Source organism: Schistocerca piceifrons, chromosome 8 (assembly GCF_021461385.2).
Source record: "Schistocerca piceifrons isolate TAMUIC-IGC-003096 chromosome 8, iqSchPice1.1, whole genome shotgun sequence".
Classification (NCBI taxonomy): domain Eukaryota; kingdom Metazoa; phylum Arthropoda; class Insecta; order Orthoptera; family Acrididae; genus Schistocerca; species Schistocerca piceifrons.
Genome location: NC_060145.1, coordinates 108,796,550 through 108,823,189, shown reverse-complemented (window position 1 = coordinate 108,823,189; position 26,640 = coordinate 108,796,550). Strand labels below are relative to the sequence as shown.

The window sequence follows — 26,640 nt, the reverse complement described above, 5'->3', positions numbered from 1 at the left end:
CGAAACAGATTATATGAAATGGCAAACAAAGCTAAAGACATGTTTTCAGTTATAGTGAAAAAAGATGCACAACCACATAAAAAAGTAATTTTATCATCATCAAATACTTTCAATGATGGTGAAACCTTCACACATTTCACCAACACCAATGTGGAAGTGTTCATAGACATGCAGGAGCCACAGCAAGGAGAACCTGCTGTTGCAAACTGACTTCATAAGGTGCATTCACCCCCACCTCTGGTAAAAGCAACGACAGTGACAAGTAATATGTGAAAGAATGCGTATTGTTTGCTGGAAGACATTTTCACTGCATGCCTTCTTATCTAGAAATGGCCACACTAGAAATGCCTGCTCTTCACAAAAACCAGCAACCTCAGATTACACTGTCTAAGAGATATTTAAAAAATGCAAGTCAGCAGAAGAACATAGAGAATATCTATGGATGCTGAAAATAATTAATTTGAAACCACTTTGGCATTCAGCACAAATTATATTCTAGCGGAAGCAGTAGATTGTGAAAATTAGATGCCACAGTAAAATTCAAAGACTTAATTAATCAGAGATAATTAAATTTCATTAGTTACACTGCTTGTTTGTATTTGTAAATAAAACATAACTGGCAATCTTAAATAGAGTTACAATTTTTGTTTAGATAGTAATAATCACCAGAGCACTAAAAATATGTATTTATTAACAAATTAACATTAATCCAGTCAAAGGGTCTGTAACACTTGAAGAATCACATGCCTTACTGCATGTCATTAATATCAGCCAGTATGGCACAAATGACTGCCTCAACACCTTTCAGTAAAGCATCAAACAAGTCGTGCAAGTGCAGCCAACATGAGACTCCCACTACACTTTTGTTTCTTCATGGTACTCCCATGTCCAGTCTTGTTATTGCGAGTTGGATGTCACTCTGAATACTATTAGAGCAAGATTAATAAATATCTCACTGTGCTGGGTATTTAATGCTGTAAATTAAATTTCCTACTACTACAAAGTTGCTCACTTACTACAATATTTAAATATGAACAACTACAGAAACATGCTTCAGCTGCGAAAATTATAAGACAGCATCACAGGAAATGACTGTTAAAATTATGAAGAGTGGCATCAATGGTGACACATTTGTTAAGCTAATAAGTTTCTGACTGGAAACATTTTAATCACTGTAGGCTGTCAGTTTATTCCTTTAATTCACCAGGCATATAAATTACATTACTGGCCAGTTTCAGCCTTAAGTTATTATCAGATGTATGGTATTGGTGATGTGTGCATCACATCCAAAAAAGTTTATTGTATTTTGTGTAGACATATACATGTTTCCACACATACATGTCTAATGTTACAGATAGAGTCTTGCACATACCCATCATCTTACAAGAACAACTTTCACAACAAGTCATGAAGGCAAAATCCTTACTAACAGGTAGCTTACTGGCCCTTGCACACTTTAGCAGCATATCGTGTACTTTTTCACACTCAATATGTACACCATAACTATAAGTTATGTGTATGTACATGTGTATAAGTTTGGAAACTACGCAGTACTAAACAATGAATGGTACTTGTTCCAGATAACTGCCACTTACTTATTAGATCTCACAAGTCTATGGTAAAAACAGGATGTGCACCAAGTTTTCATAAAAAAAAGTGAATATTACCTGAAGTTTGCTGTGCTTCTTGCCGAGAATCATACACATTTGGGTATATCTCTCGTCGCTGTGTACTCGGTTTCATTAGTACAGGTACAGCTTTCACTTCAAGAGCTGCTAACCTGAAAAGAATGTTTACATACAAGTGTGTGTAATGTTTTTGTATTCAAAGACACAGTAAAAGAAATTAATACAAGGGTTGTCCACAAAGTAAGTACCATTTCTATTTCTATCCGCCGCAGCATAACGATCGCAGTTCCGAGATGCAGGGCAGTTACTCTGACTCAAGGAGAAGACATGTAACGCCCATTTTCAGATTGCTGCTGCTGATGTGTGCTTTGCAGTGCTTCTTTATAATGTCAGCCATAATTGAAAATGCTGCCGTGTGGCACAATTTCTTAATGGTCTCATAGTAACCATGTGCATTGATTGTTTGGCCTCGTGGTAAGAAATCAATCAGCAGAATGCCTTTTCTGTCCCAAAAAATTGGTGCACATGATTTTCGAGGTGTCAAGATTTGCTTAGGCTTGACCTTTGTTGGGGATGAAGTGTGCCTCCATTCCACGGATTGCCGTTTTGTTTCAGGGGTGTCGTACAATACCGAAGTTTCATCCCCCGGGACTACCCGAGAAAGAAAACCATCTCCTCCATTGTAGCGTGTCAAAAACTGAAGTGCACTGCCCAACCATTGTTTTTTGTGTTGTTCAGTAAGAATTTTGGGTACCCAATGTGACCAAAGTTTTCGAAATTTCAGTTTTTCAGTAACAATTTCATGAATTAGTGATCGTGAGATTTGCGTTGTGTGAACCAGTTCATCAGTTACCACAGATGGGCATCCACTTCACTCTTCATCATGCACTTGGCCATGTCCTTCATTGAATAGTATGACCCAGCTTCTAACCATTGAATCACTCATAGCATTTTGTGCGTAAACCTCGCAGATTTACTGATGAATTTCCTTTGGTTTAACTTTCTTTGCATTTAGAAAACAAATCACAGATCTGATTTCACACGTGGCAGCATTTTCAATTATGGCTGACATTATAAAGCACACATCCGTAGCATCTGAAAATGGCGTACATTTCTTCTCCTTGAGTGAGAGTAACTGCCGCACATGCTCGGAACTGCGATCGTAACGCTGCCGTGGATAGAAGTAGAAACTGAACTTACTTTGTGGACGACCCTCATACTAACAATGTTCGCATAAGAAGAAGATAGTGCATGTTTTGGCTGCAGTACGTGGAAGAAGTTTATTATTAGTGGGGTGGGGGGGGGGGGGGGGGGCGACAAAACCAAAAGAGTGTTATTTTTGTGTGGGGTGTTGGAATATTGGAATATGCAAGACCTTCTGTTTATAAGAAAAGGTTAATCACCCACCTGTGAGAGTGTAGGGCACTGAAAATCCTCATGAAATTGTGACACACAAATGAGAATCACAAATGTTAACGTTATCTCGATATGTTACAGTTGTGGTTGTAGTTGTTCCACAACTGACTGCTGAGTTGCTGAGTCAGATAATTTCATCTTTCAACTAGATGGGGCATCCCACCATTAGAGTACTGATGTCCATTGCTACATGAATAATGAGCTTCTGTGTAATTGGATTGGGAGTAGTGGTGAAGGTGATTTGGCTCTGTTCCCCTGCCCCCAACTCCCAAGGCTGCCTCATCTAATGCATTGGGGATACATTAAGGACCCCGTGTTTACAGTGCCCCCACTGCCAAGTACATTGGAATGGCCCAAATGCATCATCATTGCTGTGATGATCACTGACAGGCTGCTGCTACATAAGCCGTGGAACAAACTTGACTGCTGCTTCAACATGTGTCATATGACCACAGGAGCACATGTGGAAATATGTAGACTGCAAAATGCAAACTTGGAGAATTACGGTTTTATTCAGGCATAAATGATATCTGTACATGTACTACTTTGGAGGAATAGAACTTTGAAAATGAGTGAGTCATTTATAGTAGCCCTGTATAGGAACCAGGGAAAGACGGAGAAAAGCTAACAAAATTATAAAGAACTATTAATTTTACACAGCAAAACAGAAATGGCATATAGCATATTGGTATCTTTAAGAAAGCAGCACAAACTGTTAAGTAACTACTTGGAAGGATCTTTATACACTGCAAAGTTATTTTCATACATTTCAGAATTAGTCCCATGTATGTGTGTTTGCATCATCAGCATATAACAATGAAAGCCTCTCATCAATAACCTATTTTTTAAAATGTATTTATTCGTTCATTGTCTTCTTGGATTCATCAAGCAGGAGAATGTTCAAAGATGTGGAATGAGTCAAGGCAAGTATTAACAAAACAAAGAAACTTAATCCATACACTGCATTAACAACAGATTACTGCTGTACCACTTACTGTTATTGTACCGATACCATCTAAAAGTCACAAAGTAAGTTGGAAGGGAAATAACGACCTCAAAAAAAGCTGCAGCTTTCTTGGTTATATTAAACAGCTGCTATTTATCTTCTATTGGCAGCTCAATAAAAAAATTTATGTTTACTTGATTAAATTGGAATTCTTCAAAGAAAACAGTTACCAACATATATAAACATTGAGTACTGTTTTCAGTACACTACTTAATTACTCTTCCCGGTAAATGTAACATCTTCAATATTGATCAAGATGAAAGTTTTGCATTTGAAAAGAGCAATTTTTTATTCACCACATTGCTCACTGAATTGCTTCTGGAAGTTGAGGTCCAGAAGAAGTTTTCTCAAGACCCCTTCAAGTCTTGCAAACAGTAACAGCTTCAGCAAGAAAACAATCGTGGATTCCTCGACTTGAGAGCAACTCTGTTTGGCCTATCCTTTCGGAAATTCTCCCATCTGCCCACGAAAAGGATTGGATCGCTTTGAGGTCATTTTACCACCTTCATTCCGGAGTTGGAAATACCCTCCAGAAGTGCACTTCCCCGTGGATACCACCACATGTGACTGTGGAGAACTGCTGCATCTAGCACAAAAGAAGGTGATCTGCTTGCAAGAACAGGTGCAACGGAAGTTGCAAGATTTTGGTGGGGAGTAGTGTAGTTTGATAATTCTTAGTTTCACTCATTTCTAATGGTAGTTACCATGTGTTGTAATTGTTTTCTGACTCGTATAAATAAACAGTACATCACTGGTACTTGTAATGCAGCTTTATAGTGAACACTGCTAAGTGTGATATAGCCAACAGAACCTCCCAGTTCTCACCTCTACATATACTCAGACAATTTGTGAAATGAGAGGATATTGAGGTACGTTTTTAACTTTCTTTTGAATTTCTTGTCTCATGTTACATGAAAGCTTTTCAAATACATTTACATCAGAGTATAAACTCCACTCTGACCCCTAGCTAATGATGCAAGGTGACACACAAATTATTTTCTGTGCCTTGTACTGTGATTGCATAGTTCAGCTGAAAATGATTTTCGTTGTCAGCACAAAAACCACTCAGGAGTAAACATATTGTAAAGTGTTTATAGCTTTCAATATCCTTAAAAGGTTTCTGCATTATGTAAGATTTCCTACTTTACACAATATTCTTACCGTTTATTTACGTTAGGTCTCTGTCCAGAAGACAATTCCATAAGACAACAGCATAGAATAAGTCACTTTATTTGAAGAGACTCTGTTATTTTACATGTCAGCTATATTACGAGTATATTTTAATGAAGCTGGCTGGTGTGTGTGTGTGTGTGTGTGTGTGTGTGTGTGTGTGTGTGTGTGTGTGTGTGTGTGTGTGTGTGTGTGTGTGTGAGATGGGGGAGGGTTAGAGATGGGGGAGGGTTAGAGCAGTACATGGCGATTAAGTCTTGATTACAGTTAAGCATAGGTGAAAAGACTAGGGTAAAGAAATGGATCAGAACAGTTGACATCATTGTCATTGCCATCGACACCAAGAATGATTCAGTTCCCATTTTGGATCTTCCTTTTTTATGTATCTAAGAGTGTAACAGTGATTACAGACTAGATTACAACTAGAGAATAGTTACCTTTTTGCTCTCAGATCGACAGGATCAAATTCACTATCACTATCGTCATCATCAGCTCCCCTGTGCTTATGTAAACGTTTTTTCATCTTGCGGACCTGTTTCAGCAACTGTATTTCTTTTTCTGTCTGTACTGTTACGTTGCAGCCATATGCTGGCCTCCTTACCTCTGATATAGATGCTGCAAAGATTTAAGTAAACTTAATGCAATACATGAAACATTTTATATGAACAACAACAAAGCTTTCAAACAATATAAAAAAGCTGTGGTACTAAATAACTGGATAGATAAAAAATCTACTCACCAAGTAGCAGCACTAGCAAAAACATATAAAAGTTATGGAAATGTGCAAGTTTTTGGAGCCAGTGGCTCCTTTTGGCAGAAGGGTAGAAGGGAAACGAAGAGGGATGTGGAAAAGGACTGGTGAGGTATGGGAAATGGGGAGACCTACAGAAAAGTAACCTCCAAATGTGATGAAAAGGAAAGAATGACTTTCTTTGTGATAATAAATAACTGTTGTAGATAATTAAAAAAAATAAACAAATAAAATAAAAAAAGAACTTAATACCACACTATACATATCAATACACAGCAAGGTTACTAAGGTATATAATGATCTAAAACTACAGTTGTTACTATAATTTATACTCCCAAAGCGCCTTAAAACAGCATGTACATATTTTGCATTGCGTTAAAGGTTAGCTTTTCAAAGTTGTATATGGAAAGAATCTTTAAGTGAGACTGTTATTGCATAAAAAAGAGCTCATAAACAGTTGAGGGTGGATACACTGATTCCTGTCAGATCACAGAAATTGAGCACTGCCAGGTCTGGCCGGTACTTGGATGGGTGACCATCTGGGGATGCCATAGTTTTCACTTTACCTTTAGAGCAGAGAGGACAGGAGGGGTGAACACGTAAAGTTCCTGATCACAAATCTTTGCGCCAATGTTCTGGATTAAATTTTAAGCCAGAACTTGCAGTATGGCCCTCATAAAAGTTAGCTGCAGGAAATTTGGAATTAATGTAGACTGTTTTTATGCTTTAAATTTTCTTGTTTGCTTTCCATTGTACACAAAACTTCTGTATGAAAATTACACATAACACGGTAAGAATATGAGCTGACACAAAGTGTTACCTAAACGTTGAGGCTGCAGTATATACTCATCAGGGTAAGACATGTGCAAGTCCTTACCAGCTGGAGGTGCAGTCTGTTTTCTCTCTTCGGCCAGTAAGTCACCATTCAAAATATTGGTCCTGTGCTGGAGCAGTGCTTCTATCAGCTCAAAGCTGTCGAAGCCCAGTAGGTCAAAAAGCTACGAAACAAATTACAAATTATTAGTTCTTTGTAGGGAGGGGGGGGGGGGGAGAGAGAGAGAGAGAGAGAGAGAGAGAGAGAGAGAGAGAGAGAGAGAGAGAGAGAGAGAGAGAGGGGGGGGGGGGGGAGGGGGGGAGGGAGGGAAAGAGAGAGAGGGAGAGAGGGAGAGAGAGAATTATTACATTTCTGAGGAATAAATCAAGACTCTGTGTGTGTGAATGACACTGCTTAAGTAGTTGGAGTGGTGTGGGAGTAGGAGTACCCATTTACAATCCCAATTAGCCATGTCTCATAGAGCACACAAGTATAGGGCTTCTAAGTGATAACTTTGCTATTCACAATAAAGTGCCTGGCAGAGGGTTATTAAATCTCCTTCAAGCTGTCACAATGAAAAACGCCTTTGTTTTAATGATTGACACTCCAATTCACGTATCATGTCTGTGGCACTATCCCTATTTTGCGATAATACGAAACGAGCTGCCCTTCTTTGTACTTTGCACAGCAATACTCCAGAATAGGGCGGACATGTGTGGAGTAAGCAGTCTCTTTAGTAGACCTATTGCACAGTCTTCTAAGTGTTCTGCCAATGAATCGCGATCTTTGGTTTGCTCTACCCACAACATTATCTAGGTAATCATTCTGGTTTAGGTTATTTGTCATTGTAATCCCTAAGTATTTAGTTGAATTTACAGCCTTCAGATTTGTGTGACTTATCGTGTAATCGAATTTAGCAAATTTCTTTTAGTACTCAAGTGAGTAACTTCACACTTTTCTTTATTTAGGGTCAATTGCCACTTTTTGCACCATACAGATATCTTATCTAAATCATTTTGTAATTTGTTTTGGTCATCTGATGACTTTACAAGATGGTAAATGACAGCATCATTTGCAAACAATCTAACACGGCTATTCAGATTGTCTTCTATGTCGTTAATATAGATCAGGAACAATAGAGGACCTATAACACTTCCTTGGGGAATGCCATATATTACTTCTGTTTTACTTGATCACTATCCGTCTATTATGACGAGCTCTGACCTTTCTGACAGAAAATCACGAATCCAGTCACACAACTCAGGCGGTTTTCGATAGGCACACAGTTTGATTAGAAGACACTTGTGAGAAATGGTGTCAAAAGCCTTCTGGAAATCTTAAGTGATCAAAGCTAGTGAAACTGCCAGTCTTCCAAATTTGGCTTTTAGTGCAGTGTGGAGCACACACTGTGACTTACAAAAGGTTTCCAAGTGTGTCAACCTCTTCATAGTGGAAGATGTACATGTAATGAATGGTTACTGAAGTGGACATACAAGAACACCCCACCCAAAAGCAAAGTCCAATGGGTGAGTGGGTGAGAGGCATTATCAGTCATCAATTTATTTATTTACTTGACCTCCTGAAAATATCAAGCATTTAGCCAGCCAAAAGGTACATGCATTAACCTAACACATTTTTATCAAACAGACTGAAATAACAGAAAACTGACAATATCATGAGTTTAATGAAGAACTGACAATATCATGAGTTTAATGAAGGGCCTCCCGGTCAGCTAATAAGACATACCGTATTTAATCGAATCTAAGCCGCACTTTTTCTCCGGTTTTTGTAATCCAAAAAACCGACTGCAGCTTAGAATCGAGTGCAAAGTAAGCGGAAGTTCTGAAAAATGTTGGTAGGTGCCGCCACAACTAACTTCTGCCATCGAATATATGTAGTGCTACACACGCATGCTTTGCAGGCACAAAGATAAATACTAGCGCCAAAACCTCTGCGTCAGTAAATAAATTTAAAAAAAAGGTGGAAGTCGCGCTTTTCTCTCTGCCCCAAGTTTCGTCCGCTGCATTTTCATACATTATCCAACGAAGTAAATACAAATTCTGTATTGTTCATCTTCGAATGTAGCAGCATTTCAATGTACTATGAAAATTCGACTGGCAAGACAGTTTGGGATGTTTGTCAATATGGCCAACTCGACGTTCTGAATTTTTTCCTACCTGTGAGAAGAGATGGTTGCTAATGGGAACTTTTATGAATTGCGAATCACATGCAGTATTCTCTTCGCCATAAGAATAATACGAATATAAACATTTGGCCTTGTACTCTTTCGTGTTTGCTGCTATCTCATTTAAATCCTGTCTGCCTCATAAACTACGAAACTAGAGTGAGACAACAGCAAACGAGGAAGAAAATACATATCATGTCATGTTTATATTCGTATTATTCTTATGCCAAATAGTGATACAGTGAAAAATGAAGCACGGCAATTGACTAGATTTTTAAATCTAAGATGACTCTAATTTCTGTGTAGAATGTAACGTACTAATGAGGCGTCTCCAAAGATTTTCAAACGGAAAATTTTTTTTTCTAAACTCTCGTTCAGAACATCTTCTATCATACGCAGTCCATTATTTGGTTCTTGTTGACCTTTATAAAAAAAAGCAGCAGTGGAAGTAACAACAATAGGCAGTCTCTTTCCATTGTTTTGCCAATGAGACAATACCTCTTTTTATTGTAAGCGGTGGTAGCGCACACAAACGCTAGCCATGCCGCGAGCGACGACAGGTCGTAAACACTCATTATCAGAACGTGTCAAACAATGCATGACACAGTACAGTAATGCATTTTCAGCTTAGAGTGACATAAACACCTATAACAAAGAGAACGGCACTTATCAGATGAAAGAAAAATAAGCAATCAATTCAAACCAGACAAAGCACATGAAAAAGGAAGGGTGCCCGTATAAATATGGACAGAGCGCCTGAAGCATAGCAGTGGCTACCTGGTAAAGCTTAACTGCTAAGCTTACGACTCGAACCAAACTACAGTAGCTGTATCGTCATTCATCCGACCTAAACTGTGTCTCGTATGACAATGGACCAACTTTGTTGATTTGGAGGTGCGGCTTAAAAGTTTTCTCTCCCCTTGAATTTCGAGTCTCAAATTTCAGGTGTGGCTTGGATTCGGGAAAATTTTTTGCCCTTGATTTCGAGTCTCATTTTTCAGGTGCGGCTTATGAGTAAATACGGTAACTATATTGACTGAAAGAACATGCAACAGATGTTGAGTGGTAAGTACAGCATGGAAGTGCAATTAAAAAAAGTTTTGAGGGTACAAAACAACAACATTAATAAGTAACAGTGATGGAAATGGTTGTATCAAAGTATCACAACAGCACAAATGGGAGACCTCTCAGGCGACACTTCTGAACTGGCATCTGCGACACTGCAAGGTGAGTTTATGCTATGTGGGTACTCGAAGAATTGATAGTTCAGCTTCTGCAGTAGCACACTATATTTACCAAATTTCTTCAAACAAAACACACACACACACACACACACACACACACACACACACACACACACACACACAGTATGGAATCTGATGCTAATACTGTTTGGGGATGGGAAAAGGCCAATCACCTGCAGGCTATAAGGCACACTGTAAAATTGTGAATGGTCCAAATTCCTGTTACACGAGATAAACCAGAACCTGCAATTTGTCAAAACCAATGGCAACTACAGTCTAGGAGATGCTAAATAACCTTCTTTTTAAGTAAGATACAATAGCTGATTCACTTGTTCAAACATACATTCCATTCAATCTTCAACAAATGTTTTCCAATGAAAACTGAGTAGTATAGAACTAATGGTGTGCCAAAGAAATAAAGATAGTATTGAAATGTCATACAGAAGGGAAAGAAAACTACGCAAAATGCTATGGCTAATCGTAGCTGTGTAAGTGTACAAATATTTTGCAATCTCCATCCGACAACTTCTATACCTAGAAGAAACATAAACATGTTTTTAAACAAACCATGCCTCCAAAAATTTATACTCCGTGAGACATATGCGTCACATGTCACTTCATACATGTCCTACTCTATGCAATGTGTACAGTGTGTTGTGGTATAGTGTGTGAAAGTTAAAACTGGAGTTGTGTTTGTAAGATGTAATTTGTAGCATGCTGTCCACAGAAGACATCATTTGAATCCTGGTCAGGTATACACACCAATGAAGTGCTAATGTCATTTGTTTACAATTTAATGTTACTCACTAGGCACAATACATGACCCTGGATGGAGCCACAGCTCTTTATCAACTGCAAGAACTATTTTTTTTTTTTTTTACAATAAAAAAAATCTACAACTTGTGTAAGCTATTTATAAAACTATAATGCTATGAAAGTATAGGATGATCAATGAAATGTTTAGCTGAAAAAGCACTATACCTCATTCTGAAGCTCCTCGTTGCTACGTGTAGACTTCAGCATCATTAAAATTGTGTCACACAGTTCCTGTGTCGAAAAGGCTGAGACAACCTTGCCTTCATACTTCTTTACCTGCTCTTCCAACCACGACACACCGTACTGAAAAATTAATAGCAGTAAATATACAGCTCAGTCCCATAGAAAAGATAAAATAATAATATTTAAGTTACCTCCTTGTGTTAGTAACTACAGCAATGATACTATCAGTAAACAAGAATTATAAAAGCTAAAAGCACAAAGCAGATGAGATCTGACAACTGGTCAGTTAGAGAGGGACCTACTGTTTAATGTGGACTACAAACCATGGTTAGCCTGACTTGTTCATACTGACAGATCATTGCCAGAGGTGAAAGAAGTGATGAGAGACAGAAAAAATTCGAGGACTGACTGAGGATTGAAGAAGCTTGTATGGAATGAGTGGCATGTTTGTTGACTTCAGATCAAAAATACTAAGTGTGTGAATTTAGTTTTGTGTCATGGATACAAAATTAGCATCCACACAGACAGTTCACAGTCTCTCTCTCTCTCTCTCTCTCTCTCTCTCTCTCTCTCTCTCTCTCTGTGTGTGTGTGTGTGTGTGTGTGTGTGTGTGTGTGTGTGTGTGTGTGTGTGTGGGGGGGGGGGGGGGGAGGGGGGGGGGGAAGATGCTATACTCTTGATTGACTATCTGGAAAATTGCAAAATAATGACTGGCTCTTATTTCAAAACATCATTAGACAGTTGGCATAGTGTGTTGAAGTAGATGCAGTCAGGAGTAGCTTGGAAACAAGTGCATCCAAACAACGCATGTTGGTGCACAACCTCATGGAAAGATTTTTGCTGCTCTTTATACCTGCAAAGCAGCTTCAAGGATAGGAATTCTTGTTGGGTAAAGGAGGTTATTTCTGTTGTAAATGAATATTATGCATAATTGGATAAATATTTGTTTTGAGAGGGGATTAAGAAAGAAAAGAAGTAAAGGAAACACATCAAATCCAATGCAGTAATGTTAATACAGATTATGTTTTCATAAATAACTCTTGATGATGATGATGATGATGATGATGATGATGATGTCCTATACTCCGAGGAACGTAGGGGACGATGCGGGAGAACCGCACCGCTATACCAGGCAAGGTCCTAGCGGAGGTGGTTTGCCATTGCCTTCCTACAACCTTAATGGGGATGAACGATGATGATGATGATGATGAAGACAACACAACAACACCCAGTCATCTCGAGGCAGAGAAAATCCCTGACCCCGCCGGGAATCGAACTTGGGACCCCGTGCGCGGGAAGGAAGAACACTACTGCAAGACCACTTTAGTTCAACTAAATATATTACCAAACAAATTTTTATCAATCACTTTGTCCTTTTGAAATGCCAGACCCACCTCCTTAGTTACAATGTATTATCAAAAAGGTAATGCTAAAGGCAACCTTATTTTCAGCACCACTTTCTGCAATGTTTCAAATTAATTATGAACAAAAAACACACAACACTGGTGTAGTATTCTACAGTATTTAATTGCTTTGCAAACTGGTTTCCAGCTGTTATGCCATCATCAGATAAGAAGACATTTGTGGCTTTGAAATTTTTGTGGGTCCAAAGATTTTAAAATAGTGTCTCTACAGGGTATCTAAGTTGGTTATTTTCAAGCTCGACGATGGTATAACAGCTGAAAACTGGTTTATAAAACAAAACAAATGATGGAAAATCCAGGATGGAATAATTACAATATTATGAAAGGGATAGACTGCTATTCACCATATAGCCATGTTGAGTTGCAGATATGCACACCAAAAAGACTGACCAATAAGTAAGCTTTCGACCAAAGGCCTTCTTCCGAATTAGACAAAACAAACATACAAGAACACATGTGCACGCACAAAAACTAATAGAACACTCAATTAGAAATGCAATTTCAAGACACTTTATTACTTTAGAGTAACGGTCTCCAAGAAGATCATCGAAAATAAATTCTGCAGTTTCTATCCTGAAATTTAAAAAAAAAAAGTTTGTATGCTGTTGATAAATGGTCGATATTTTTGTTTTATTTAAAAGGCAATGAAGATGAAATCCACGAGTCCATTAACATTAATATCTTGCAGCCACATATAAAGCTCACCACTGAGATAGAGAAAAATGAACTATTTACTTATCTTGACATTTCAATAAAGATGGTGTGACCTGGCAGCATTCCTGCTAGTTGTCTGAGCATTGTGTTGTTCCAACATTGGCCAAAATTGTACATCATATTAATTCTCCTGTCATTAATTACATGCACTCTTTTACCTATTGTCCATTAAAGAATGTATTATAAATGCCACCAGTTGGATTCTGTGACCCAGGAGTTGTTTTGGCTTACTTAATGATAGCTCTGAAAAGTTCAGCATTTTGTTGGGAGTGGCTGGATGGTGCTCTTTCCTCACAGTCTGGCTGGGAATTTTGCTCTGTAACTGCCAGGAAATCAGCAAAGTTTCAATTTTTCTGTGGACCAGAGTGTACTACAACATCTTGACGTTCTGTGATCTATTTCGTAGGGATACAGAAGTAATCTTGGATGACAAAGGTTTATCTGTGGTAGGGAAGGTTTGGGCTTTGCAATGACACCCAAGCATTTGCCAGTTTTTTTAAAGTTGTGTCGAACAGGCTGTTTTTAAGCTACCTCCTTATGATGCTGAGGAGGTTAGGAGAGAAGCACACTGTGTGCTGGCTGAGGTACGTTTGTCCAGGAGTAATATAATAGCATCTGAGAGGACATCGATTACAAGGACTGCATTTCAATGATTCTGTTATTTTAGTTGAGTTCTGATGTGGTCTCACTCTTCACTCATATTACTCTTCTGGTTTTATATGGTTAACTGAGGTTAGATCTGGTGTTAAATTAACAAACATATTTTCACATGTGTTGACTTCCACTTCCTTTTTATTTAATGACCAGTTCTATAAACAGACAGAGGGGTATGTGAGGGGGAGCCCTTCGTCACCAATTATTTCCAATTTGTTTATGGAAGATTTTGAAGCACATGCCTTGGAGTCAGATGCATTAAACCTGCGTGTGGGCTTCCCCCCCACCACCACCACCTTTCAGATATGTAGATGCTACTTCTGTTGTTTAGGCTCATGGAAGTGAGAAATTAAACTCTTTTTAAAACATCTGAATTCAAATCACCAAACATTCCCTTACAATGAAGGCTGGAAAGGATGGCTGCCTTCCTTTTCTTGATGTATTGGTCAGGAGAAAGGTTGACAGTACATTGGGGAACCAACTCTCATTGATTTGTATCCAATGGCTGATATTTGTCACTACCAGGCTGAATGTGAAGGGTATTGTGTACCTTGGTTCATACTGCCAATGCCATCTCAGATACTGGAAGTTAGTCAGCTGAATTAGCTTCCTTGAAGCCACCTTTCGCCAAATTGGTTATAGCGAAAGACAGATAAGATATGCATTGCACTACTGGCCAACCACGGAATGGGTGAGTAATGAAAATAATGATTTAGGTTTTCCTTGATTTCCCTAAATCGCTTAAGGCAAATGCTGGGATGGTTCCTTTGAAAGGGCATGGCCGACTTCCTTCCCCATCCTTCCCTAATCCAATGAGACCAATGACCTCACTGTTTGGTCTCTACCACCAAATCAACTCAACCCACTCCTCAAATCCAACTTCTAACTTTGCGTCCTGCAGGTAGCATTTCCAACAGGATTGGTTGTATTCTGTGGACAATGTGAAAAGTGTTTTTTGACTACCGTCAAACATTAGGGGCCTTTTAGGGTCTGCAGAGGATTATATTTGTTTGCATACTGTTTACCTTGAAGCTGGGACAAGTCATACCTTGGTCAAACTATCAGGACTGTGGAGGACCAGTGTACTGAGCATAAATGCCATATACACTTACAACAGCCGAGCAAATCTGCTACTCACAGAACAATGCCTTGTCACCGGCCATCCTATGGAATATAAGAACACAGAGATTCTGGAAGGTACATCAATTAATGAGTAAAGTGATATTAAGGAGATGGTTGCAATTAATTAGCAAATTGTCATGTAAATAGAGATTAAAGTTTCTGCTTAAATGCTGCTTAGAGTTCTACTCTCTCTCTACCCCCCCCCCCCCCCCTCCCCCCATGTCAAACAACTGAAGGTCAGAGTTAACGCTATCGCAAGCATAGGTAATTCACTATCAACAGCTTCTGATGTTGGTCATCTCTGGTTGTGCCACTACTGTTTCCAATGACTACGATGTGTGTGTGTGTGTGTGTGTGTGTGTGTGTGTGTGTGTTTTGTTGTCTTTGTGCCTTGAAAATAACAAATTGTGAACCTCATGAAATATCAGTGGCTGTAGAAGACATCACGGAACCGATTTCCCAAAATTTGTTTGCACATTTTATAGACCAGTAGAAACTCAAGTTTCACAGCTAGATAACAAACTAGCAGTCACAAATGTTTACTGCAAATCAACCATAATTGATATTATCATTAGGGAAGATTCTAGCCACACTTTGATGGATAAATACCCTTATTTTCCTGCTATGCTAGATAGGCTAGTGGAATTAAACCCCTGCGACAATGTACGTGAGTGTGCACTCCACTCTGTTACCCAAGTAGGTCAGGAAAAATATGTAGGTTATCTCATCCTATTTTTTGTCATGAACCACATATAAACTATAGGTGAGTTTTGTATCATTCGCGGCTACACCATACATCTCAGAGAGTTAAATTATGCAAGTAAATCCAGAGTGTTAGGCTGCCGTACTTACCTTGGCGTTTTTTGAAGCAAACTTCCTATTGGTCTGGGGGCTCGTATCCGCCCCATTAACAGCACTGCTGTGCAGAGCCTTGACAGCTTCATATCCCATGCTGAAACCAGCAGGAAGTGCTTTAGCCCCGACAGATGGAGTGAGATCCGCAAGTGAGCTTGTGTCTGGGAGGTAGATGTTCAGTTCAGGTAACTTTGGAAGCACTACATAAGCGGGGCGGGTTCGCTTACGACTGGTCCCACCGCCATCATACGACAGGTAGTCTGGTAAGTCATCCGGCAATTCCTGGCGAATCTTCTTCACACACTGGAATCAAAAAATTAAAAAAATGCAATATGTATAAGTTCTTTATACATCATCATCATCATCATCATTATTATCAGCAGCAGCAGCAGCAACTAAACACTAATAAACGACCAGAAGTTGAAGCTCTACACCATTTTAGCCAAGAAATGGTTCAAGTCCACTCCACTGGGCTCCACCAATATAAGCTCCCCTCTGGGCATTGAGGACAGCATGTAATAATCTGTGTGAGACCATACTTGCAAGATCTAGGGAACCCAAGCTGTACACAGTTTTGTTGTAACTAGCAACAAAAAGCCCCAAGTCAAGTAGGAGATTTCCAAGTGGTTCAACTCTCCTCAGATCCAGCCGAGAGCTCTTCTGTTCATGGGATTCAGTGGGGGTTTTCTCTATCTGGGAAGTGGCTCGTCTCTCAAAGGTGGTAGAAGTTCTAATAATACTGTTGCTGCACTCAACTCATGGAAAGGCCATTTGTATACCATGAAGTGGGTGTCTTACAGAAGCGGGTAGTTTGGCTCTTCCCTCTCCTCGTAGGCTGCCATTTCCCTTGTTGATTAGTGTGAATGCAATGACAAAGTTTCTACATCTATATACATACTCCACAAGTCACACTATGGTGCGTGACGGAGGGTACCCTGTACCACAGCTAGATGCTTCCTTTCCTGTTCCACACACAGAAGAGCAAGGGAAAAACAACTGTCTATTTGCCTCCTCACGCGCGCTATCTTATCTTCGTGGTCCTTACGTGAAATGTATGTTGGCGGCAATTGGAGCATTCTGCAGTCAGCTTTAAATGTCGGTTCTCAAAACTTCCTCAGTAGTCCTAAATGAATGTCTTCTTCCTTCCAGGGATTCCCACTTGAGCTACCAAAGCATATCTGTAACACTTTGCTGCTTATCGAACTTACTGGTAAGAAATCTAGCAGCTCACCTTTGAATTGCTTTGACATCTTCTTTCAATCCACCCTGGTGCGGAGCCACAAAACACTGGAGCCATACTCCTCAAGAATATGTTGCACTAGTGTCCTATATGCGGTCTCCTTTACTGATGAACCACACTTTCCTAAATTTCTCCCAATAAACCAAAGTCTACCATTCACCTTCCCTACAAGTCCTCACATGCTCGTTCCATTTCATATCAATTTGCAATGTTACGCCGAAATATTTAGACGATATGACTGTGTGAAGTAGAACACTACTAATGCTGTATCTGAACATTATGGGTCTGTTTTTTATACTCCTCCAAATTAATTAACATTTTTTTACATTAAGAGCCAGCTGACATTCATCACACAAACTAGAAATATTATCTAGGTCATTTTGTATCAACCTACAGTCACTTATCTTGGACACCTTCCTGTACACCACAGCATCAATAGTGAATAACCACAGATTGCTGCCCATCCTGTCTGCCAGATCATTTATGTATACAGAAAATAACAATGGTCCTATCACACTTCCCTGGGGCACTCCTGATGATACCCCTGTCTCAGATGAACTCTCACCACTGAGGACAACATACTGGGTTCTATTACTTATGAAGTATTTGAGCCAGTTACTTACCTGGGAGCCTATTCTGTAAACACATAATGTTTTTAACAGTCTGCAGTATGGTGTCCACTGCATTTCTGAAACCTAGAAACATTGAATCAGCCTCCAGAATGAGATTTTCACTCTGCAGCGGAGTGTGCGCTGATATGAAACTTCCTGGCAGATTAAAACTGTGTGCCCGACCGAGACTCGAACTCGGGACCTTTGCCTTTCGCGGGCAAGTGCTCTACCAACTGAGCTACCGAAGCACGACTCACGCCAGGTACTCACAGCTTTACTTCTGCCAGTACCTCGTCTCCTACCTTCCAAACTTTACAGAAGCTCTCCTGTAAAGTTTGGAAGGTAGGAGACGAGGTACTGGCAGAAGTAAAGCTGTGAGTACCTGGCGTGAGTCGTGCTTCGGTAGCTCAATTGGTAGAGCACTTGCCCGCGAAAGGCAAAGGTCCCGAGTTCGAGTCTCGGTCGGGCACACAGTTTTAATCTGCCAGGAAGTTTCATATCAGCGCACACTCCGCTGCAGAGTGAAAATCTCATTCTGGAAACATCCCCCAGGCTGTGGCTAAGCCGTGTCTTCGCAATATCCTTTCTTCCAGGAGTGCTAGTTCTGCAAGGTTCGCAGGAGAGCTTCTGTAAAGTTTGGAAGGTAGGAGACGAGGTACTGGCAGAAGTAACGCTGTGAGTACTGGGCGTGAGTCGTGCTTCGGTAGCTCAGTTGGTAGAGCACTTGCCCGCGAAAGGCAAAGGTCCCGAGTTCGAGTCTCGGTCGGGCACACAGTTTTAATCTGCCAGGAAGTTTCATATTGAATCAGCCTGTTGTCCTTCATCCTCAGTTTCTCAGTCATGGGTGTTGTAAGCAGCCAGGTATCAATCTGTTGCATTTCATTTTGGGCATAGACCAGTTTCTTGGTATGTGCCAATTTACACCACACTATGCTAGCATACTTGCCAGCAGAAAAATGACAGTCACACCTGCAGTTTTCACAAATTATGCTCTGACTCCCGAAGCCATGCCAGTCAACTTTTGAAGTATTTATTTCAACCACTGATCTTCAACTCAGTCTCAGAACAAAGTTCCTGTGAAGTTAGAGCTCTGATTAGGGTAACTCAAATGTAAGTTGTGCTACCTCAGTGTTCCCATATCGTACTTCAACTGGAGGTGTCAGCTTCCTCGAGGATTGTTCGATGTGAAAATGGAAAAAAACAAATGTTTCTTTTACTAGGATTTGGTTTAAGTCGCTTTTCTAGTGACACAAAGTTTTGAGTGATCCCATATACTTTTTTTTTTCTCCACCTCAAGTGATTTTTCTCATGAATCTCTTAACAGCGCAGATATAGCTATTTGTACTTTTGGCTACAAATTATAATCTGCGACAACTCTGAAATCTGCACACTTAATAAGTGTAAGTAAAATATTCAACCTGCATTGTGGTTCAGACAAAGATGGAGTAAGTAAACTACTCATGGACTAATGGCAAAATTTCCATCCTTGTGCAAGCACAGATCTCTCACCGCCTAATAATGAAAGTTTAAATAAACTGATAACAGGGTATAAATTTTGTTATTAGCCTTCAAGTTGTGCCCACGGAGGAAATCACAGTCAGCATGAAAAAAGGCACTCACAATGTGAAGGAATACATATACATATACAGGGTGTTACAAAAAGGTACGGCCAAACTTTCAGGAAACATTCCTCACACACAAATAAAGAAACGATGTTATGTGGACATGTGTCCCGAAACACTTAATTTCCATGTTAGAGCTCATTTTAGTTTTGTCAGTATGTACTGTACTTCCTCGATTCACCGCCAGTTGGCCCAATTGAAGGAAGGTAATGTTGACTTCGGTGCTTGGGTTGACATGCGACTCATTGCTCTACAGTACTAGCATCAAGCACATCAGTACGTAGCATCAACAGGTTAGTGTTCATCACGAACGTGGTTTTGCAGTCAGTGCAATGTTTACAAATGCGGAGTTGGCAGATGCCCATTTGATGTATGGATTAGCACGGGGCAATAGCCGTGGCGCGGTACGTTTGTATCGAGACAGATTTCCAGAACGAAGGTGTCCCAACAGGAAGACGTTCAAAGCAATTGATCGGCGTCTTAGGGAGCACGGAACATTCCAGCCTATGACAGGCACTATCAGCAGCTGATTGGCCTCCATGGGTACACTTCTGCAAATGGTTCATCCAACAATGCGTCAATCCTCCTTTCAGTGCAAATGTTCTCTTTACGGATGAGGCTTCATTCCAATGTGATCAAATAGTAAATTTTTACAATCAACATGTGTGGGCTGAGGAGAATCCGCACGCAATTGTGCAATCACGTCATCAACACAGATTTTCTGTGAACGTTTGGGCAGGCATTGTTGGTGATGTCTTGATTGGGCCCCATGTTCTTCCACCTATGCTCAATGGAGCACGTTATCATGATTTCATACGGGATACTCTACCTGTGCTGCTAGAACATGTGCCTTTACAAGTACGACACAACATGTGGTTCATGCGTGATGGAGCTCCTGCACATTTCGGTCGAAGATTTTGTATGCTTCTCAACAACAGATTCGGTGACCGATGGATTGGTAGAGGCAGACCAATTCCATGGCCTCCACGCCCTCCTGACCTCAACCCTCTTGACTTTCATTTATGGGGGCATTTGAAAGCTCTTGTCTACGCAACCCCGGTACCAAATGTAGAGACTCTTTGTGCTCGTATTGTGGATACAATATGCCATTCTCCAGGGCTGCATCAGCACATCAGGGATTCCATGCGACGGAGTGTGGATGCATGTATCCTCGCTAACGGAGAACATTTTGAACATTTACTGTAACAAAGTATTTGAAGTCACGCTGGTACGTTCTGTTGCTGTGTGTTTTCATTCCATGATTAATGTGATTTGAAGAGAAGTAATAAAATGGGCTCTAACATGGAAAGTAAGCGTTTCCAGACATGTCCACATAACATATTTTCTTTGTTTGGGTGTGAGGAATGTTTCCTGAAAGTTTGGCCGTACCTTTTTTGTAACACCCTGTAGAAGCATAAGACTATTAGCTCACATGGAGCCTCTAAAAAGTAATCTAACTGTGGGTGAGAGGAATGCTACAAAACACCTGAATGAGGGTGGTAGTATTTCCATACTCCCCACTGATAAGAGAAATGGAACAGTAGTTGTGATGTGGGTGACAATCACAATAAGACTAAAGTTATCAGATCTGCATAAATGTCAGAAGCTTAATAAGGAGCTCACTGACAAAGTTCTTAGAACTGTTACATGGTTAATAAAATCATCAATTGAGCAGAGCACTCAGAAATGTTTGTTCAATTCAGTTGCGCTAACACTCAGACTCTTGGGTAACCAAAAAATGAAAAAGAAAATGATTGGCTGAGGCCTATAGTAAGCACTACCATTTCTCACCTGATTACCAACGCTCAGCAACACTGTTATGACTGTTTGTGGGTCAATTAGACTCTTACAGCAAGAATTTGGCACATTTCATCAATAAATTATATGGCATCGTGGTTTAGCTGGAGGACATATTAGCCAGTTTTGATGTGGTGTATTGTTTACAGTGGATCCAGTTAATGATATGTTGGAACAGCTGGATCAGGTTTTTCCTTCCAATGTTGCAGAACTGTTTTAAATATTGTGTCTCAATCATATACTCTGCAGCAACAATGAGTCTTCTGAACAGACGAGTGACATCGATGTGGAAAGCCCCTTAAGCCCAGTTACAGCATCTATCTTTATCTCTATATCTCCCCCACCCCTCTTTTTTAAAAAAAGAGAGAAACAGGTATTAGGAACTGCCAAGAAAAAAAAATCAGGTACATGGTTTCTTTATGTGGCTAGTAACATCTGTGTAGTGGAGAAGTGGCAAAGAGGAACAAGGTCATTTTCATTAACATCTTGATTAGTTTAACCTGAGGCTTCAATTCACTATGGAGGAAGAGGTAGATGGCAGATTACATTTCCTTGATGAAGAAGCTTGTGCCACACAGTATTCTGCAAAATGGTTCAAATGGCTCTAAGCACTATGGCACTTAACATCTGAGGTCATCAGTCCCCTAGACTTAGAACTACTTAAACCTAACTAGCATACGGACATCACACACACCCATGCCCGAGGCAGGATTCGAACCTGCGACTGTAGCAGCAGCGCGGTTCTGGACTGAAGCGTCTAGAACAGCTCGGCCACAGCGGCTGGCTCACTGTATACTGCAAACACACCAAAAATGCCTACAGACCATTACCTACAACAGAATTAAAATCACCACACACAGTGAAAGCAAGATGATGTAAAACACATTGCTCAGGAATGGATATTTGTCCACTGAGATAGTAAGAGCATTAAGATGTCTACAAAAAGAGAACAGAAAAAGAGCATGGTGATGTACAAATGACTGCAACATCCAAGGTTTCCTGCTGTTCATTAAAGATGTTACTGAGTGCAAGGAAAGATCTAGAACAAAACAGAGCACCACTGTGATCTACAAATCCATGTGGAAGATGCAGAAAACCCAGAGTTGGCCAAACATGCCTGTAAACTGCTGGATACAGCAGGAACTGCGATTGTGGAGACATGTACAACGATACCAATATTACTACTAAAAAAAGGGGGTGTTGAAAAATGACAATTAGACCGCAACAGCAACTGTAGAAGGGGAGAAACAGACATAACAGTTGTTGTGGAACATGTTTTGCAGCTAGAAGACCAACTGATTCAATTTGAAAAGACTCTATTACAGCAGTCACAAGCGAGTAATATGAAAAACTCTATAGAGTTTGCTATACGCCACAACATTTTTAACCAGAAGGAGGGGGGTGTGAAACTAAATGTTATCTGGAATCCCATGCTGAATAAGATATGTACCACTCTTCCACCATGGGGTGACACCAACAGTAAACAATAGCAACTGGCAATGACCAATTGCACACAAATTTTCAAAAAGCAACTTCACACTTCTATGTGCAAGCACACAGAATGGAATTTTATACCTGTCAGTAGAGCGCCAAGGTGTGCACTGGACCTACGAAAAAGTTACAACCCCTTTAAAATGCCCTTTGCAGACAGTGCTGAAACATTGGGTTTCAGGAAGAAATTCAACCGAACACCGTGTAATAGACTGGGATATTTTGCTAAGTGTGACACTTCTAGATATGAAAGTTTACATTTTACATCTGTCTTGCCCTTTGTTGCTGTCTTCCTTTTCTTGTCTAGGACTCAATGTTCCTCATTATTTCTTCTACTCTATTCCTCAAATGTTACCTACACGCATGGCAGTCAGTGCTGCACAATCTTAACACTTTCTGTTTTAACAGCTGATTCTCCAAACTGCAAAACCTTGCTATCTCAGGCACGCCAGGGGTTTCAATCTGGGATTCTGTTTCTCCTCTACCTTTCCATTCTGTTTATCTTCTCCTTTTATACAATATACTGTCCAGTCAACACAACTACATAACATACCTGTAGCACAACCTGCCAACTCTGACTGTATCAAATCTCCTCCAGTCCAATTTCTCAAGCACGTGTTGTGATCTCTTTTGCTTCTTTTTTACAGTGTACAACTTTACATTGTCCTTTTTCCTCTACTACTGATTTGAATTACTTAGCTATTTAATATTACATTGATTAATTCTTTCTAAAACTGTATTCCATTATTGACTTTTTTTATTAATAACTTGACTACAAAGTATTAATGTTCCACAACAACAGTTATTAGTTCATTATGAACTGGCTTTCAGCTTCTTAGGCCTTCGTCAGACGACTTAATGCTAAACGGATAGTCCACACAGCTTCAGTGGGAATTCATAGCTGTGCAAAGAATACTATACAGGAATATGTGACATCTTATGACTATATTGATACAAAACACAAGCATGATGTAATACCTATAGAGACACTGAACAAATAAATCTTATATCACCGTATATTCAAATATAACAAATGTTTTACAAGTGAAAAATGGGACAGGCTACTATGTCATATGAAAAACTGGTGAATGGAACAAACGGACCGAATAAAGGTTGGGGAAGAAAAATTTCTAAGGAAGGTGGGTGTGGAAGAGTTATAACAAGCTTATTAGCTAATGGTGAGAGGAATAATAACTGGCTGCTATTTCAATAAGGATGAGTAGTGGAATTATGTTTATTCATTAAGCACCAGGACAAGATTCTTTGAGTGGTGTTTATTAATGGCCAATGACATTCATTCAGAGCATGTTCAGCAAAGGTGGAATCTTTCTTTCTCAGCCTTCAGCTTCTTTCATGCTGAATCAGTTTAGTAGTTATAGCCCTATCTGACTGACCTACAGAAAATTTGCCACACAGATTTCAGAAGATTCTTATATTCCATTCTGTTCTAACAGTGGAATCTTATATTTACTGTTGAACAGGTGTGCAATAGTGTTGAACAGGTGTGCAACAGTATTCTCAGTAGCGCGTATTTCCAGGATTTTAGTTTCCTGGCAAGACCCTGTGAAGTCCTACCTGCATATAACATGGGGGCCCATTTGTTATCAGTGTGGTTTTGTGCTGTATGGTGTGGATAAAGGAGAGCAGTTATCCTCTGTCTCTTCTTTTAGCTGAGTATATTGTCAATCAGTGCAATACCATTACTGTATGCATACTTTAACTATTTTCAATTAATTTCCAAAATCTGACTTGGTTTGGCTTACAGGTGGTGCACCATGGAGTGGAAGGCTGCATGTTTGTGTGTTACGAGATGCTGGGAACTGGCTGGCAATACTGTGTCTGTTGAAGTTACTTACCTGTATGTCTTAAATAAATGCTGTTGGTTGCTGACTTCAATGGTGAGGTCTAAAAAGTTGATAGAGTCTCCACCCAACAACATTGTTAACTTAATTTTACTGTAGTGTGAATTCAAATGTTAAAAAAAATATTTGTCTGGCGGTATCTATCCACAACCACAGTACAACATCCAAATACCTAGTCCAATATTGTATTTTAGAACTTACAGCTCTTTATCTAAAAATGTTTGCTCAAAATTATCCATAAACATTTCAGCCAATAAGGGACTTTATGGGGACCCCTGTACAGAGACAGTTGGAACTGGAATTAAGTTTACTTTAAGCATGTTGCCATCCATATATCTTCTGTCTCCACTGTATTTGTTCTGGGTTTATGCAACCATTATGTTAAAATTTCCATTGTCTTTGCAAAAGCAATACTAGACAATAAGCTACTAATGACTTGTTTTGCACTAGGTGAAATGGGTAAATCTTTTAGTTTTGTTACTAATGCAAGTGATTTAGCTACTATAAAGTATGGTTGAAATTTAGCTTTTATTTTAATTACTGAATCTAACTCTTTTGCTAATTTATGACAAGTGCTGAAACTTATTACACTACAGGTCTTATTGGAACATCATCTTTGTGAAGCTGAGGTAACCTGTATATCCTGGGTGCTACTGGATTCATGTTTGTGAGGTATTTGGCATCACTATCAGTAAATATGGACTTGAGATTTTAATAAAGTTCTTCACTTCTATAGTATATTTCATTATGGGATTGTTAGGTAACTGTGGAAACTCTTCAGGGTTGAGGAATGTGAACACTTTTTCAATATATTCATACTTATTATGTAACACTAATATGTTTCCCTCGTCACCCTAGGTGGCAATCACATCTTGAGAAGGTAGTTTTTTTTCAATGCGCACAAATTTTTTTGCTCCCTACAACTAGTGTTGAACATATCTGTATTTACAGTTTTTAGTTCATGAGCTACAAAATTTTTCGTACACGCATCGCCTGACAAAGAATATCCAAGATCAAATTTCAATATGTCTAGCTGTTTTTTTGGAAATATTGTATTTCGAAGCGAATGTAATTCTCTCATTTAAAATTAGGAATTCTTCAGAAGACAAATTTAGATTTGATAGGTTAATGACATGTTCTGCAAACTGTTGGTGTTTAGTGGTTATTGGGGATCATTTCAGTTGAAATGAGTGTTCGATTTTAGCTTTCTGTTGGAGGAACATCAGATTTGTTATGGCAAGTGACACTTCTCGGACTGCTTTATCAAATACGTTGAATTCACAAAGGTGTAGGAGTGACGTAATAGTCACGTGAACAACTTTCAAATGTAAACAAACATTATCATGCACCACATACCACTTTTCACTTCTTCATTCACCCACGTCCTCTCTGCAATGTGAACAGCTTTCTTGGCTACTTGTGTAGTACTTCTTGACTTCAGCATCACATATTTTGGTATTATGTTTTTTTTTTTTTTAATCTCTTATCCCTCCTTTATCATATATTACCTGGCAGACAGTCACATCAACCCTTGCTCATTCTACTTCCACCAGGTGAGACAAACTCTCACAGTCTAGCTGAACTGCCATCAGCCATTAGATGACTTCTTTTGCTCGATAAAGACCTTTTCCAGATTACTCCACACAGTACGGCCTTCAGCCATACGAATCCATGTCACTCCAGCGTGCATTCCAGTTTCATTCAGCAACCTTCCATTTGGACTGCACCAAATAATTTCCTAAGCCCATCCTCCATCCATGTCTCACCCATCTGCGTATCATTTTCATCATGGCTGTAAGTTTTCCCCTGCAGTACGTATCCTGATCCATTTGTCATTTCTTTCATGCATCTCCTACTAATTGCCAATGTGTGTGTCCACTGTTTGCTGAGAAACTCTCAATTTCTGCATAGTTTTCTCATTAGAAACAGATGTCCATTGCCCAACAGACTTGCCGCAGTGGTAACACCAGTTCCCGTCATCAAAGTTAAGTGCTGTCAGGCTTCGCCAAAAGTTGGATGGGTCTGCCAAGCACTG

The 26,640-nt window shown here is 39.6% G+C and overlaps 1 protein-coding gene across 1 annotated transcript in view; it reads right to left on the bottom strand.

Annotated features, from left to right (window-relative positions):
• LOC124711320 (activating signal cointegrator 1 complex subunit 3) overlaps window positions 1–26,640 on the bottom strand; it is a 253,343-nt gene that overhangs the window by 202,071 nt on the left and 24,632 nt on the right. The window contains exons 4-8 of the mRNA XM_047241338.1: window positions 15,980–16,285; window positions 11,196–11,333; window positions 6,849–6,969; window positions 5,658–5,835; window positions 1,668–1,780 (exon numbers count right to left, since the gene is read on the bottom strand). Coding sequence (XP_047097294.1) covers window positions 1,668–1,780; window positions 5,658–5,835; window positions 6,849–6,969; window positions 11,196–11,333; window positions 15,980–16,285 — 856 coding nt within the window. The remainder of the gene's footprint in view (window positions 1–1,667; window positions 1,781–5,657; window positions 5,836–6,848; window positions 6,970–11,195; window positions 11,334–15,979; window positions 16,286–26,640) is intronic.